This window comes from Grus americana, chromosome 6 (genome assembly GCF_028858705.1).
Source record: "Grus americana isolate bGruAme1 chromosome 6, bGruAme1.mat, whole genome shotgun sequence".
Lineage (NCBI taxonomy): Eukaryota > Metazoa > Chordata > Aves > Gruiformes > Gruidae > Grus > Grus americana.
In genome coordinates, this window is record NC_072857.1 from 39496583 (window position 1) to 39512807 (window position 16225).

The 16225-nt window shown below is 46.2% G+C and overlaps 1 protein-coding gene across 1 annotated transcript in view; it reads right to left on the reverse strand.

Annotated features, from left to right (window-relative positions):
- Window positions 1-3020: 3020 nt before the first annotated feature.
- The window catches only part of ABCA12 (ATP binding cassette subfamily A member 12), an 86504-nt gene continuing 73299 nt past the window's right edge, over window positions 3021-16225 (reverse strand). The window contains exons 42-54 of the mRNA XM_054830124.1: window positions 16003-16180; window positions 14054-14169; window positions 13274-13433; window positions 11635-11903; window positions 10774-10984; window positions 9064-9173; window positions 8312-8456; window positions 8032-8166; window positions 6573-6676; window positions 6247-6339; window positions 5679-5784; window positions 4856-4993; window positions 3021-3635 (exon numbers count right to left, since the gene is read on the reverse strand). Of these exons, the coding sequence (XP_054686099.1) occupies window positions 3516-3635; window positions 4856-4993; window positions 5679-5784; window positions 6247-6339; window positions 6573-6676; window positions 8032-8166; window positions 8312-8456; window positions 9064-9173; window positions 10774-10984; window positions 11635-11903; window positions 13274-13433; window positions 14054-14169; window positions 16003-16180 (1885 nt within the window). The 3' untranslated portion in view covers window positions 3021-3515. The remainder of the gene's footprint in view (window positions 3636-4855; window positions 4994-5678; window positions 5785-6246; window positions 6340-6572; window positions 6677-8031; window positions 8167-8311; window positions 8457-9063; window positions 9174-10773; window positions 10985-11634; window positions 11904-13273; window positions 13434-14053; window positions 14170-16002; window positions 16181-16225) is intronic.

Here is a 16225-nt window from a genome sequence, read left to right on the forward strand (position 1 = left end):
ATTTACAGTAGTGAGGGCTGAGAAAACCATCGCTTAATGTTGGCCCTTCTGGACAGCCCGGCTTCTGCCAGACCTTTTCTGACCCTGCAAGTTCAGCCCTCGGTGCCATTTGCGTGGAGACCGAAGCTAAGCAAGGATCAGGCCGGAGAAGCGCTGCGCTCTCATCAGCAGAGCAAAGCGATAAATGAAGGAGAGCCAGGACGGAGATTTGAATCGTTGTCTCCAAGTCCACAGCTCCAATTACAAACCTGATTTGAATCAGTCGCACAATCCACGTAACCAATTATGAAATTCCTCCTCGTCTCTCCGGCCCCGGACTTGTATAGTGATTGTACTGCGCATACCTTGTGCCTGTAATATTTTAGAGCATTTTTAAATTAAGCTCAGTTGAGGCCCGTGCAGTTCTAATTAACACATACGGGCTGCGTGATCGCTCCAGCAGGGCACTGTTGCTCCCTGTTGCCTCAAACAAGGGTTATTAGGGTGGCTGAAGTGAGATTGCATTAAAGCAGTGAGATGAAAAGCTTGTTTTCCCCCCGGACTGCAGCATTCATCTCCCGCTCCTACAGAGGTGACGTGTGGAGGTACGCAGAGCGCTCCTCCGTCCTTTCCAGGGACACCAGGGTCAATGTTTTCAGTGATCTTACCTCCCTGCTCGGACCAAAGAAAGGACCAAGCTTGTTGGCTGCCTGGCTGTTGGGTTTTTTTTTTTTTTATTGAAAGCAGAGTCCTGTAAAGCAAAAATTTCTGAGGGGATTCAGAGAGGGCTGACACCAGGGGGGCACCTGCTGGTACACAGGCACGGAGAGTATTAGCTTCCACATTGATCGCCCCGGAATCGAGCCTAGGGTGCGTCCTACCTCCGAAAGGGACAGGTTGAATCGGTGAGGCTCTGCAGGGATACTCGTGACATGGCACAAAAGCTAACTCAGCCCCTGGTGAGGTTATATACAACCTCCTTGCCAGATGCTTCAACCCCCTAAACAGTTGTAACTGCTTCTCCACAGGTTTCAATTAAATTCCCCTAAGTACGTAAACTTTGGCTTGTTTGGACCGATACCTACAGACTTGATTGCAGTAGCAGATGTTTTATTTTTACCTGCAAGTGAAAATGGGGAGCGTATATCATCGCCGTGACACACTGTGCATGAAGCAGATGTTTCTATTAATGCCAGAATTGGGTGGAAATTCAAAGGATGCTTTTTGCCTTTTTTTTTTTTTTTGAACACTCTATTTTACCCAACTAAACTGCAACTTGCTGAAGTATTCCAATGAATCACTTCCTTTTTTTTTTTTTTTTGATTAGTAGGCTCTAAAGGGACAAAAGAATAGCTTTGTATCAGTCTCCCTCAATTAAATGTAAAGTACATCTGGACAGAGCCTGAAGATCCATCTTTCACTGGCAGTTGCAAAGCCATCGACATAATAAAATAATACTCTGATTGGTATTACAAGGCTGCATTTAAATCATTGGCATTCATGCTCCGAGTCCTTTGCAGGGAGCGCAAGCCCTCCATTAGAGAAAAGCTTAATTTTATACTGTGATCTGTATAAGATATGCAATGAAAATGAGAAAAAAAGAGCTTTTGCAGAGCTGGAGACATAATAATAGAAGCTACAATGAATGTCTGGGCAGCTTTTTCAGTTACTTATAAACCGCAGGTGTCAAATGCATTCTGGAAAGAAGCTGAATTCCAGTTTTAATTACAGTCAGCAGGTTGAGGCATAATTCAGGGCTTGATAAAACCTTCAATCCATAACAAAACTCCTCCTGCTATCAGCAAGAAGTTTACACCACGATGAAGGAGAAAACACAACCTCCTTGCAATAGCTAAACCCTGAACTTCAGCGTCCCAGCGTAAAATCCCGAACACCCTTGATATTTAAAGTACCTGTTCCTTGCGTGAGTGTCTCAGCAAGCCTTAGCATCAAATGGGAGCTGAACTAGTAAAACTCCTCTGATGACCAGGGTGAGAAAGATGTGTCACTGCAACTTTCATCAAAAGTCTCCCTTGGCTCAAATTTGCTTTGGGGAGGAGGGAAAAAACAAGGAAAAAACCCCACGCAAACCCCCTTTGGCTGGAATTGTGTGTGCGAACCCAAACCCCATACTGTATGGGGCTGCTCAAGTATGACCCAGCTTTATCAGCAATCTCTTTTACCAGCAACCTTAAGTTTCTTGAGCTCCAAGACCTGAAGTTAATGATGTGATGAATAGCACCACGTACATCAATGCCCTGACCCCAAACTGAGACTTTGAGGCCTTATGCCGATACATACAATAAAGAGTAATATTAAACTATTCTACCTATTGATGATTCTGGGGGGAAAAGCAGGATGTGTGTGCTGCTGTGCTGAACTGGGGTACTGGGGGGCTGCTGCTCAAAGGTAGGCAGTCCTCTCATTTAAAGCCCGCAGGCAGAGTCTTTGAAGGAGCAGCTAATTATGCCTTATTCCGTGGGAAAACACAGCTGTTGAGTTCCAGGGGAAGCCACCGCTCAGGCGTTGAGGAGGAGGAAGATCCAAAAAGAAGCAGAGAGACAGAGCCGCCTGGGAAATGGAGGTTTTCTGAGCAAGGGAGATGCTCGTTGCTCTTACTCTGGTCAGGGGAACGCCCTATGAAGCAAACGTCGCTTGAGTCAGAAGGTTCAACCAACGTACCTGCCTCGTAACCGTTATTCTGCTGTCCCAGAGAAGCCCTGAACACCAGCCAAACAGACAAGGGGACTGGTTGGTGGAATGATCTTCCACTGGGTACCAAGAGCCAGGAGCTGCCTGGGACTGGAGGACTTACTCGAGGAGTTACATGGAGGTGGAATAAACTACGGGAACAAACCAAAACCACTGGGAGCGCTGACTTTTAAAATCATTATATTTGTACTGACATCACCCACACATACAGATAAGCTTTATGTCATTACCAGCCATGGCCCCCACCAACGGCATATGCGACTCTCTGTACGTAACACCTACATCCTCACAATGCCCCTGTGAGGTCGGGCAAGGCCGTGAACCCCAGCTCACCAGTGGGGAACCTGGCAAAACCCAGCAACTTTCTCAGGGTCACCCAGAAAGTCTGTTGCTGAGCAAGGAGTGGCGCGTGGGCTTTCAGAGAGGGCAGCCATGAGGTGGCTTTTTTGTCAAACACCCCGCGCTGCCAATGATAGCTCCTCTGCTCCATCGCAGCCCTTTCTGCTGGAAGCAAACGGCCATGAGCAGCATGTGATGTCAACTAAGCCCTCATAGGCATTGAAGTGATCATAAAACAAGAACTGGGGGGGGGGGGGAAAGAACCTGTGGAAAGATCAATCTGATTTGTAACCAAATGCCAGTCTTAAATGCCTACCATATTCCTAGTGACAAAGTAAGTGCATATAAAAAAAAAAAAAGTACTCTAAGAAAATGGGGCTTTTTATCCCCACCACCTCTCAATCATAGAAAACAGGGTTGGAAGAACCCCGAGGGGTCATCAGGTCTTTTCCCCAGGTTCTATGATCCCCTGTGGTTGGGTCCCTTCAATAGATGGAGCTGATGGTGCTGTCTTGGCTGCTTGTGTCAGAGCTGTCCAGTGTCACATCAGGACCTGCATCCACGCCATCAGGATCTGCTTGATCTTTAGCAAAGTTGATGAAAACCTAGAAGTTTAAAGGAAAACATTCAGTACGTGACAGCATAAATAATTTATAATATGAATGAATATAAAAAAAGGAATGGCTGTTCACTTGACTGTGAGCCTGGGGAGAGTGCTCAGGAATGGATTCACGCTGGATTTGAGAATTGCAAATGTTGAGCTTCTGTGGGCTAATGTAAATAAATGGATGCACACTCCTGGACCTCGACACCCGGGATGCAAAGATACAATCCTGTACAAAACCCAATTGTCCTGCAGCTCGTGTTTCAAAAGTACTAGCAAGGTAATACCCGTGCGGTAGCTTGTTTTGATCACAGTGTAATACAGCTGTATTATTACTTTATAAACCCATCTGTCTATATATAATTGACATCCATGCACACACAACTGCATCTTATATAGATAGGTATATATATAAACACACGTAACAGTCTTTGTTTGAACAGTATCTAATGAATACATAAAATATTCTTACTAGAACACTATCTGCAATCACATTTGCATATACACAAATCCAAGCTGTCCTCCCACAAAACATGACTTGGGGCTTCCTGCTGTTTGTCTGCCTGTTTCTCTCACAACCGCTGCCCCTTATTAAAGGAATATTGAGGACCTCCTCTGCCAGATCTCTGTTTAACAATTCCTAGGATTACAGGGCTGCAGTTTTTGCTCCTCTCTCTGGGACAGATCTAATATATCAGATGCTGATGCTCAACAGGATGATTTCTTCTTGCAGCATGCCTTCTGCTGATGTGTTTCCTGCAAGATTTTAATGCCCGTGGGAATGTTCTTCCAAGGGGAAATGGATGGAACTTAACCATGAAGCTAAGTTTGGAGTAATGCTAAATGAACTTACAACCCAAATACAGTACGAGAAAGAGCAAAATTAAGCAAATTTCCAGGACTGGTGGAAAGCCTAGCACTGGACTCAGGGGTGATTCATATTCCTGCCCTCCATCCACATGCACGAAGCTGCTGAAATCAGCAGTCACAGAGGGAAGAATAGATCCTTTATGCTACAGGCAGCTTTCGGTGTGCGTTTTCCTAGCGCCAGCACCGGTATCTGGAAGCAGTAGTACTGATAAAGTATCCCCAGGAGGAATATAGATGGAAATCCCTTTCAAAATGTCGTCTATTGTGTGCAGCAGTCCATTATGTGTAACCATCAGTCTGCTCCCCTGTTAACAGTTTTAAATGGATGGCCACACATCTTTAATTCCTTACCTCCTCTAACGTTGTTTGACTCACTGAGAAGTGTCTGATATTGAAGGCAGCTTTGCTGGCTTCCAGGAGATCAAATATGTTTGCTACCCCTCCTGCAGAGACCGGAACGTGATACTCCACCATGTTGAAATGCCGATCCTGCGTGGGGTAAAGTTAAGAGGTTGCTGCCTACAAAGAGCCAACGGATCTGACGGCTGTCTGGCTGAGGATGAAAGCAAAGAGGAGCCGAGCCATGGGAGAATGAAGGGGCAGAGGGCGTGTTCTCTCCTTTTGGCTCCCAAAGGTGAGGAATATTATTGTCCAGTGGGAGTCTTTGTGGTTTTTGTGACTGGGAGGTGATAGTTAAGCCCCACAGTTGGAAGCTTGAGGGTAGCCACAACATTTTCCAGCTCTAAGTCTGCCGTTTTGATTAATGCACAGATTGGATTACAGACAATAGATGGGATTCGTGACTCGCTTACTCTAGTTTTAGAGTTACTGGAAGCACCCAACCATCTCATTACCCACTGAATATAAAGCGCATGTCCGTGCGGTCCAGCCTTCAGTGGGACCCTTCACAGGGGCAGAGGGTCACCTAAGAGCTGCCTTACAAGGTCACTGCAGCTGTTTGACTGAGGTTATTTACGCCACCAAGGAATTTGGGTGCTCCAACCATTTGGACAACGTTGCTGATAGCACTGACAAGCGCATGTGTACGAATCCCTTACACTGAGAGCACGGATCTGCGTGCACAGTGTGTTACGAGATGTCTACCTTGCAAGATCCTCTTGGTTAATCTGAAGGGATCGAGAGGGCCTCTCCTGAAAGCATTTGTCCTGCTTACCTTCAGGCATGTATTTGGAAAGTGCGACTTCATGAACTCTGTCAGCATCTCAGTGCTAACTGTGTTGCTATTTAAGTGCATCTTCACAGTGAATCCTCTTCCAAACCTATGGGGAAAAAGAAAAAAAATCACAATTAACGCAGCAGGAAAGAGAAACAGATAAAGAAAATCCTTTGAGAGTGCTGCACAGCCTCTTTGGGGAAATCTAATCCAGGCAGAGCGCAGCTTGAATGGGGTCAGGGTTGTTAACCTGGAGTGAATCTTAATAAGAAGCCGAGCTATTGTGACAACTAATAAAATCAAAGCTCAGCCCTAACATGCTTTTCACATTTTCAGCAGTGAACAGCTTACTTTGGAGAGGGAACACATCTCTGGGAAAAAAGGCTGTGAGAGAGTAGAAAGCGCATTAGTTAACACAGAATTTCAATGGTGTAGCAAGAAACAAACCAGAGAATGACGTTATTTTGATGCCCTGTTAAGAAAGGTCTTGTGTTCTGAGCCCTCCAAGCTGTAGGTTAGTAACTCCACATGCTGTTCAGTAACAGCGACATAGGTACATTTTACTGACCTGCTCTTGATATGCTGCAGCGAGCCAATGCACTGAAAACTCCCGTTCACCATAATAGCCAGCCTGGTACAAAGGGCTTCACATTCTTCCATGCTGAAAAACCAACCAAGAAACTCATGACTCATTGAGCAGATACAAAAAAAAAAATAGTTATTTTAGTGATCAGAGAACATTACTGACACCCACATTCAGCCACAACAAACCCCCCAAACCTGTCACAGCTCGGTGCCCTGAAATTCTGCGAGGAGGAAAGGGGAGTGTGAAGGATGGGCTTCTGCGTACCCCTGCAGCCCCTGAAACTGGAAACAGAGCCAAACCAGCCCTACCTGTGGGATGTGAGTATCACCGAGCACTTGTTCTGCACTTCCTCACTGATGATTTTCCAAAGGTGGCGTTTAGCATTTGGATCCATTCCAGAGCTCGGTTCATCCTATCAGGAAAGGCAGAACTGAGTGTAAATTTGCACTCAAAAATCCGATCTCCCCAACACTTGTGCTCTTTTTAGGCTCATCGTTAGTGTCGTGTTTGCTAGTCAGGACCCGCAGGAGAGTTACGCTAGTACAGACCAGGGAGAAGGATTATCTTCATTTGTGTTATGGATTTGACGGAGACATCCTACGCTCCCTTCAAGCAGAAGCAAGTCAGCTTGACTAAGACCTCCATCCTTGCCACCCCTTGGAACTGCACAGCTCCCCTGGTGACTAGTAGAAACTCTCAACCTCCGTTGGACTCCAGAGGAACTGACGGGCTGTGGTAGCACCATCTGTTTGAAATATCCATAAACACCACAGCATAACCTCAGACAAGAAGCTATCGGACAAGAAGCTATCAACTGGCACTTGGTTCCCACGTGCACCTGCGTTTTGCCTCCCTCTCAATACGCTGCCGAAGCAAGTGTTGCATTTCTTCATTTCGTGAGACAGCAAGCCAGAGATGAAATTATGCATTGCTGATGAAATCGTTAGCCAGTTTCCGATTGACAAACTGTTATTGTTGAGGACAATGCCTTATATAAGGCAGAAATAAAACAGCTTGGGTTGAGGCGGCAGTCAGTACGGAGGAAATTTCCCCACCTTCTCTTTTTATGGAGATTTTTTTATCTCCCAAAAGCAGGTAGAGTGCTGGTGTATGTGGTAAGAAGTAAAGGCAGCAGTGCTGAGCTCGATACAAGTTGGGGCAAGGGAGATTTATGTCCAGTGGGTATCAAATTTAATATTGAGAAACCTGCTCACAGAGCACTGCACATATTCAAAAACACAGCAAGTGGAAAAACGGCACAAAAAGGTGTATTTTAACGGTAGCATATCTCATGGAAGCACTGGAAAGTTCAAGGTGAAAGACAAAAGGGGAAGCCAAACTTAGAAAAATAGTTTTATGTTCTAATCCTGAGGGAAGTTGCTCCTTTGCTCTCCTACAGATTTGGAGCCTTGGATGCTGCTTTTCTTCCTGTGCAGGGCAGTTGATACAAAAAAACCCCAAACAAACCAACAACAAAGAGCTGGGAAGAAGGAGAGTTTAACTGGCAAATATAGGACCTATTTTTGACCTCTGAAAGATGCTAACAGAGAAACTGGCAGACTCACCACTCTCTTATGGCCTCGAGGAAAATTTGGGTGCTTGCTAGAATCTAAACTTTCCTCTGATGCACACGTTGTCAGGCTAACTACGGGCATTTGGGCAGCGTCCCACAAGCTGTGCCTGAGGAGGTTTTGCTAGACTGTCAAAGTACCTCTGCCAGCCCAGAGATCTGCTCCTCTTCCCCCCCACAAGGCCCCCATTTCTCACCAGCAGCAGAATCGACGGATTCCCAATGAGAGCCAGAGCAGTCGACAATTTTCTGTTGGTGCCGTAACTGCACATAGAGGTGACTCTGTCTTTGTAGGCCATCAGATTCAGCCTGTGGAGAAGCTGGAGTACAACCTATGGGAGCAAGAGTACTGCTTTCACAACAAAGTCCGGGCATAAATTACCATGTGGATATCGATTTATCGAAAGACTAATTACATCAATGTAAAGGCTCTCAATAATTGGAAAATGCTTTAAGTCAAGCCCCGGTGTTACTCACTCCTTTGATCTCTCTCTCTGGGATGCCATGGAGCCTGGCATAGTAATACATGTGCTCTTCCACCGTCAGCAAGTCATCCAAGGCATCTTCTTGAGGGCAGTAGCCAAAGAGTGACCAGTGTGCCTCGCTGATGTCATTCAAGGACCTGCATAAGGAAGTCAGCAAGTCATTTTAAACACACTGAATTGCCAATGTACTGTGGAATCAGACAGGAGAGAGAAAAAACAGCCTTTCTCTTGCTTCCTACCCCCTTCCCTAACCCTTGAAGGAAAATGCTATGAATTTGCAGGCCTTCAGCTTTCAGGGCCTCAGTTCTGCAAAGGAAGAATTGTATTTGCAACATCCGTTAGCCACGATGTCTAGCACGTAGCTGCCCAGCACCTCAGAGGGCGCAGCTGCCACCAAGCCCGCTCCTGTTAAAGAGTGCTTTGAGATGAGTCCTGCCAGGCTCCAGATACTGGCTCAGAAGTGAGAGCACGCTCAGCTGAGGATCTGAGTCCGATCCCTTTTGCAGTGGAACAAAGTGGAAGAAACACCACAGAGAACAGCAGAGGTATGACAGCAAAATGCAGATCCCCAGGGAAACAACTGTGCCATCGTACAAGGATGAAATTCCCTGCCTTATTTATTTTTGCTCTGTTTTGACTGTTTTGTTTCAGACTTAAATTTCTTTTTGTTAGCCATCCAGCCTTAAAAACTGCTCCCAGGCTGATTTGCTCACGTGCCTTCCCCAGAAATCACATCCTCCATACCCAGAACGATCCTGGATCCGCAACCTTCCGCTGGATGCTCCGATATCACCTGTCAGCATCTTAAAGATGGTCGTCTTTCCAGCTCCGTTCACACCAAGCAAGCCAAAGCACTGGGTTGTGGGAAAGAAAAGTAGAAATGTAAACCATGCTGTATTTAGAATGCAGAAATATTGCTCCAAAATGAGTGCTCAGTGCATCTTGTCTCTTCTTTTCTCTGGACCCTTGAGCAAGATGAACTGCGAAGAGAGGCAGAGGAACTCGGAGCATGGGAACGTTATAATGGAGGTTGTTTATGGTGCAATATACTGCAGCTTATATTAGGACCGTTTGTTTAATACGGTGAAGAAGTGAGGATGTGTCTCTAATAGGGTCATTCCTTTTACTGCAAGGTGCATTTTTGCAGTGAGCTCGTCTGACAGGCCAAATCCTGATCATCTAATTTGTGCAAAGCCTCCCCTTGACAGGAACAGAGCTATTCACAGGAATGAGGTGAGTGAGGTTTGTGCTGTCATTGGTAAAACCTTAATGCGACACAAGATTTTTGTCAAATAATCTCACTAATGCACTACATTAATAAGATTAAGCACTGGCTCCCTGAAGCACAGTTCAGTATCTCATGCTAAAAATCTATGTTTTATTGCTAAGGTTGGAGATATGCTGCATAAGCAATTACCATTGCGCTGATAATTACCATTATTTTGATATCGTTAGTACAGACCAGCTGATGTGAACATCCTCACGCGTTGGGCCCACTGCAGATGCACAGCATTGATCCAAAGCTCTTCCCCACCTCAGGGTCCAGGCAGGGACAGTATCTGTGCAGAGTCTGCGGTGCCAAACACCAGTGTCGGGCTGACTTTTGCCAGAAGTTAGAAACCTTGATGCCAGCTGTGGTTTGGAAAAGATCCTCTGGCACAAAGAACAGTGCCTCAGCCTCGACGTGAGGCTGCTGTCCTCCTGCCCAGCACCCTCCATCCTTCCATACGCCCAGTATCTCAGTGGGACTCAGGCAATTAAAATAATCAGGTACCAAGGATTACTTCCAAGCTCCCCCACAAGTCAGGTGCATCTGGTCTCCAGAGGCCCCACGAACTTTCCTCTGGGTCTCAGAGGTGCTCCGTGTGCTCCTGTCTTTTCTCACTAGTCAGTGTTTTTGCAGGTTTCTGCACTGACATGACCAAAATAACATGGGGTTTTTTTCTTTAGAGTTAGATTAAGCTCTGATTCACGAAAATGTGTATTCAGCTGAAGTGATTTGTCTTTCCCTGATGGAAAAATACAAGCAGATAAGCCTGACTCACTGTCTCACATGCAGTTTAGGTGAATAATTGCAACTGGACAAATTCTGCTGTCTTTATTTACCATATGGTAATCCACAGTGACCACCCCAGGACTGCACCATGCTAGGTGCTGTACAAACACAGCATGCAGACACATTCTGCTCTGAATTCAGCTCCATCACTGTCCCCATCACTCCTTCCAGGGCCTTCAAACTGTCACTTGGTGTCCCAAATCCACCAGGAGCCTTTAGTCCCTACCATACCGCCAATCAATACATAAGGCAAAGGAAGGAAGGAGGAGGTCAGAGCCAAACAAGTTGTGCTGGGACAGCAGCAAGAACTGGGAGAGAAGATGACAGTGGGACTGTGGACCTGTTCCAGTTTCCCTGCCCAGGGTGAAAGGTCCCTGCAGCCTTTTCCCCTCGCTTACCTCTCCAGCAGGAATCCCCAGGCTGATGTTTTTCACAGCCACGATGCGTTTGTGAGGAAGGTGGTAGATCTTCGTGAGATTCTGGAGCTGCACCACGTCGAAGTCAGCTTTGCCAGACTCCACCCGGTTCCTCTCTGCCTGGACATCCCCGTCCTCTTCAGCCGCAGGTGGCAGAAGTGATGTTTTGCCGTGCACTCTGTCAAACAGGAACCTACGGGAAGGGCAGAGAGGGGACCTTACCCGCTGGCAAGCAGACAGCAGTGGGCCTGTGTGCTTGGGACACTAAGAAGCCTTCCCACAAGATCCCAGGGTATACAAACACACACAGACATACAGATAGTTTCTATTATCTCCTGATATTTGCACCATTTAGGGAATTTAAAACCTCAACATTCTCTTTCTGCCTAATTTTTTTCCTCTTTTTCAGCAAATATTCTGAGCTGGAGGAGGTCCTGCCTCATAGACGCACCCGTAACGCAGATGACAGGACTGTTCTCGCTCCTCCCTGCGCACACCCAAGCCAGAGGAGATGGGGAGATTCAGAGGAGGCTGCCAATGCGCTGACTCCCCTTACCAACCAGCTGAACATCAGCCTACCAAACCCAGAGCCCTGAAACAAGGGCCATAGTCTCAGCCAGCAAGGACTTCCCAGGGACTCTGGTAACCTATACCTCTATTAGTTAATACTCTAATTACTGGTAGGTACTGGGACTGCTGCCAGAAAAAGCTTACTCCATGTTTGCAAAGTGTCTTGGAAATTTATGGGCTTCATAATTGACAATGATGGTATGAGAGCCCAGAATTAAACCACTGAGCACTGGCTTGGTCTGTTTTCCTAGCGAGGCTCCAGATGTTACTTACTCTAGTATGTTGTTCCAGACTCTCTGAATCATCCTGTCGTGAACTGTAAGACGAATGGCAAAAAACACAGTGCCCTGGATAAACATGGCAAAGAGCTTGGATGTGGTCTTGTCCAGCTCAAAGGTTTTGTCAGGGTAGTCCACTCCATAGGCCTTTAAGAAGCCCAGCAGCGCCTGATCCTGCGACAGTTCAATCAAACCGTAGCCAAAGCAAAATTGTGGGAACAGAAGGAACGCATGCCTTAAGTTTTCAGCGAGATCACGCAAGCCCTGAAAAAAAAACCCCACCAAAAAGCAGCAGTCAGTCACTGTTTTTATTCATGGAATAAATTCGTAGGTTTTACTGTGGGACTAAAGTGTAACAATTACTTTGGGATTTGCTTGTGTCTCAGAGCAGAGATAAATTGAGAGCAAAGAACTCTGGAGACAGCTCATTTCACATGCACAAGGTCAGAAAAGTCAACAGGCAGCTCGGAGGTTGTGATCACCCATAGTAAACAGCAGCCAGCTCCTGGTGCAGTCCCCAGTCGCTGCTCCACCCGCCTCACCCTGTGCACGCAGCAGCCCAAAACCCACTCGTGAGCCAGAGCCAAATCCTGCTGCCGAGCTGCACTGTGCTCCCAAAACTACAGAGCTGCCATACCAGCCTGCTGCGGAGCACAGCCCACTGCCCTGGAGCACGGTCCAATCTGTTTCCCTTGGACAAATATCTCCGTAAAACACAAGATGTGACTTTAATAGACATAGAAAGGCTTTTCCAGGTAATTCATGGCAAAACAGCCCCATGTGCGGTCTCACACTTATGAACTCTTGTACGTAGAGATTTGGTACTTTTCTAGCAGAAGGCAGGATTAGTGCACACAGCAAAGTGGAGAGGCAGTAAATTAGCATGGAAAGAGACTGACTCCCTGCCACGGGGGGCACAGGGGGATAAAAGATGATCATAATGGCACATCCCTAAAATCCAGGGGGTTGCTAAACAACCACTGTCTGGCTAGAGAGAAAAATCCAACCCAGCTATTGTTTTACAAAGCAACTGTCCTTCATAAAAAAAGGAAACTACAGGTAAGGTGTACATTTTATCCCAGTGATTCCCAGGAATATCTCAGTTAAAGAGAAGGCTTTACTTTAGGGAATCATCACTGTTTCCAAGTCATTTTTCATCCTTGCAGGGAGAAGATGACTGCATTACTGGATCTAGATGACAGACAGCCGGTGCTGGGCTTAATGCAGCACATGTCAGACTCAGGGCAATGACATCTAGTTGTCACTCTCCACAGTTTGTGTTGCAAGAACTTTGCAATGGTTCAAAGTCCCCATTGACTTTTTATCCAACACCTTCACCCATCTCCTGCCCTTCCCTGCATGGGCAGTTTTCTACCTCTCTTTTTGTGTTCTCCCCTCTGCCACCACCATTTCTGTCTTTGCTGGGGGTGCAGATTTACAGAGAAGCAAGATTTGTATTTAACTCATGTCCTGTCTACAGGGAACCTCATTTAGTCCTGTGACTAGCATCCTCTGCTTGTCTACCTCAAATACCTTGAAGCCAGCCAGCTGCTAAGGACCTGATCAAACCCACCAAACTCAACAAGAAGCCTCCCGTTGTTTCAACAAGGGTTTAGGATTAGTAGGATTCCTACCTGATCTGTGGCCTTCTCCTGGGAGAGCAGAAATACAACCGAGTGAGTAATGATGGTATTGATGCCGAAAAACAAGTTGACGCAGACATAAACGATGAAGGCCATTCCTGTTTCTTTGAAAAACCCAGCCAGCAGGTACATCCATGAAAACGTTGCATATCTATAAATTGCCAGCAGTGCAGAGAATACTACAGTGACTCAAAGTGTGTCTGAAAACAAACAGCTAAAGACCTCAGACAACATAAGAGTTCTGGTTTGGTGTGTGACTAGATTTCCATATTACAGGAGCTTAAAGAAGAAAAAACAGCTTTGTATCTGTTAGAATTTGGAGAAAAAGTTTGTCATACATACTTTGAACACAGAGCCCCATCTGAAAGCAGACAGACTGGGCCTGGAAGATTCAAAGCCAGGGAGGCAGTTTTGCTAAATTTTCCTTAATTTTGCTATTGTGGGTTTTTTTCCCCTCTCTGATTTTGAAACGCTTCTATATCTTGAACTTTGCAATAGTTCAGTAAGCATCTGCTTACAGCTTGGGCTGTCACTGTGACCTTGAATATTTCATACCCTCACATAGAGTTTGCTTTGAATAAAGCAAGCATGACAACAGTAGTTTAGCTCACTGCTCCTGGAAGGAGCAACTAGTCACCATTTGTAAAGTGCACGTTGAAAAAAAAAAGCCCATGTATTCCTCCCTTGGATCCTAAATTGCAGCATCCTGCAATATCCAGTTCCTCACTCCATGCAATGGTATTTAAATAACAAAGCTCCACACTTACTTACCCAAACAGTAGCAGCAGAAGAAATACTGCCAGTAAGTTATTGTTGTTGCAGAAAGCTGGTATCTGGAAGGATGAAATAACTCCTATTGAGAGTCCAATAGGGACCATAAAAAGTACCTGAAAAACAATATTAAAAAGATGTTATTAGGATGATAATTCTTAAAACATTTTCCTAAAATTACGCAGAAGCAACAACGCCAGGTCTGAACTTGGTCGCACTAAGGGAAACCAAATACAGGTGGGGTCTCCGTCAGGACTTTTGGGAGTCCTGCAAATGAATTCCCACAAAGCCGCTTTGAATAGGCTAAGCCTCAACATTCAGGACTGCGGGCAGAAAGCGCCTTAAAAAAAAAAGGTTGTGAATGAAGAATACCCCTTTGGGTTTTCTGTTAGCCTTGCAGTCAGACCACTTCACTGTGCCCTGTAAATCTAGTCTTTATAATGTCGAGTCAAGCCAGGGCCCTACCAAATGTCTGCCTCGAGCGGTTCCCCTCTTCCGCAGCTCCGGGATTTAACAGAATTTATGGGCAGGAATTCACTGAGAAATATCAAGTTGCCGAGAGCGCTGGATTAGTTTCAGCCCGCTGAATACTGGTTGTGGCAAGGACTCTGGGGATTTTTCCACAGGCTGATTTACAAATACGCAGTGCTGGAGCGAGGGGAAGCACAGACCTGCCCCATCCTCGCCCCTGCGCTGCAGCTCAGGGCTGCTCTGCTGAGCCAGACTGCACCGCGTTGCCTTCAGACCCCCTTCAAGGCCCTTGTGCAAGGCAGGGGATCACGCTGGCCCCTATCAGCAGGCAGTTTAGGCTATTTAGTTATTAGGACCGCCGGGTAAGCGTGCGTCAGTGTTAGCAAAACACCTAGAAGCTGAGGTGCTCCGCAGAAAGAGTCAAGGCTCACATGCCCCAAGGGATTTCAGCCCTTGGCCCTCACTGCATCAAAGGGGGCCGGCCGCCCAAATGCCCTTGAAGATTTCGTATTTTCAGGAACTGATGATCTCACTGGGATTTTGGGCACTGGCAGAACTGCATCAATAGAAATTTGTCGGCTACGTAGAGCTCATCACCATTACAGCATAGCTGGCAATGCCAAAGCTCGCAAGCAGAGATAGCCTGCACTTGCAGATCTCTAACTATGTGAGGGTGTGACACCGTGCACTGAAGGTAATTCATAAGACACAAAGCACTTTAGTCTACAGACACTGTGCATATTTATCCTCGTAGCCCAGCGATGCTTTCCAGCAGTGCTATTAACCCTCTTTACCATGAGGAAACTTAACTTCAGGGAGAACAAGGGCATGCCTACGCCACGTAATGCAGCGCAGTGCTGGGGAGCTCAACTATCTATAGGAACAAGGTGGTAAATCTATGCAGCGCAGTGCAGCACTGTGCAAAGGAACTTGCTCATAGGCACGCAGCTGCATTAGCAGCTTTCCGTGGCTTAAAAACCTCTATAATATATAAACTTAAAGAGAGCATTCATCCCAGCAATGGATTTTTGCCCAACAGGGGACTGTCGGCTGTGAGATGTCTGCTAATGTCACAGCCTGTACTCCAAAACGGCTGTAGCCTCAAGCCCCAAAGCCTCACCCCAGATGCGTACAGCCCGCGTGACAACTAATCTAGCCCTGCAAGCTAACAGAAAAGCAGCTTGCTGCTTGCATGTTAAAATGGAAATCAAGCTCCGGCCTGTTCTGCGTTGCTCTCGTATAAATGCGCTGAGTGTTTTGCATACACTCGAGAGAGAAGGAATGCCTTCGCTTAGCAAAATCCAGTGTTGCGGTTCACATTTAATAGTCTTCCATGCCTTGGAGAACAATTACTGCATAACATTCTTGGTAGTAATAATATTAAGAAGTCTTGGCAACCAACTTTAAATAAAGAACTTTTTTCTTCCCCCTGCTGTGTAATGCTGCTCTCGGTGCATTTAAGAACGTGAATTATTTACCAGATCATAAACGAAGTTAGTCACCCAATAGCTCGTCATCCCCATGCCTGAAATATGCTGCAGTTGTTTGGCTTTGGTTTGATGTTCTTTTACCACGTAGAGCACAAAGCTTGCCGTTGTGATAGAGTAGCCAACCAAAACAGACATGGAAACTATGATGTCAAGTAAGCTGTTGAGCCTGGGGAGAAAGTGGAGAAAGACGTAAATGGTGAGTCAAAGCGGC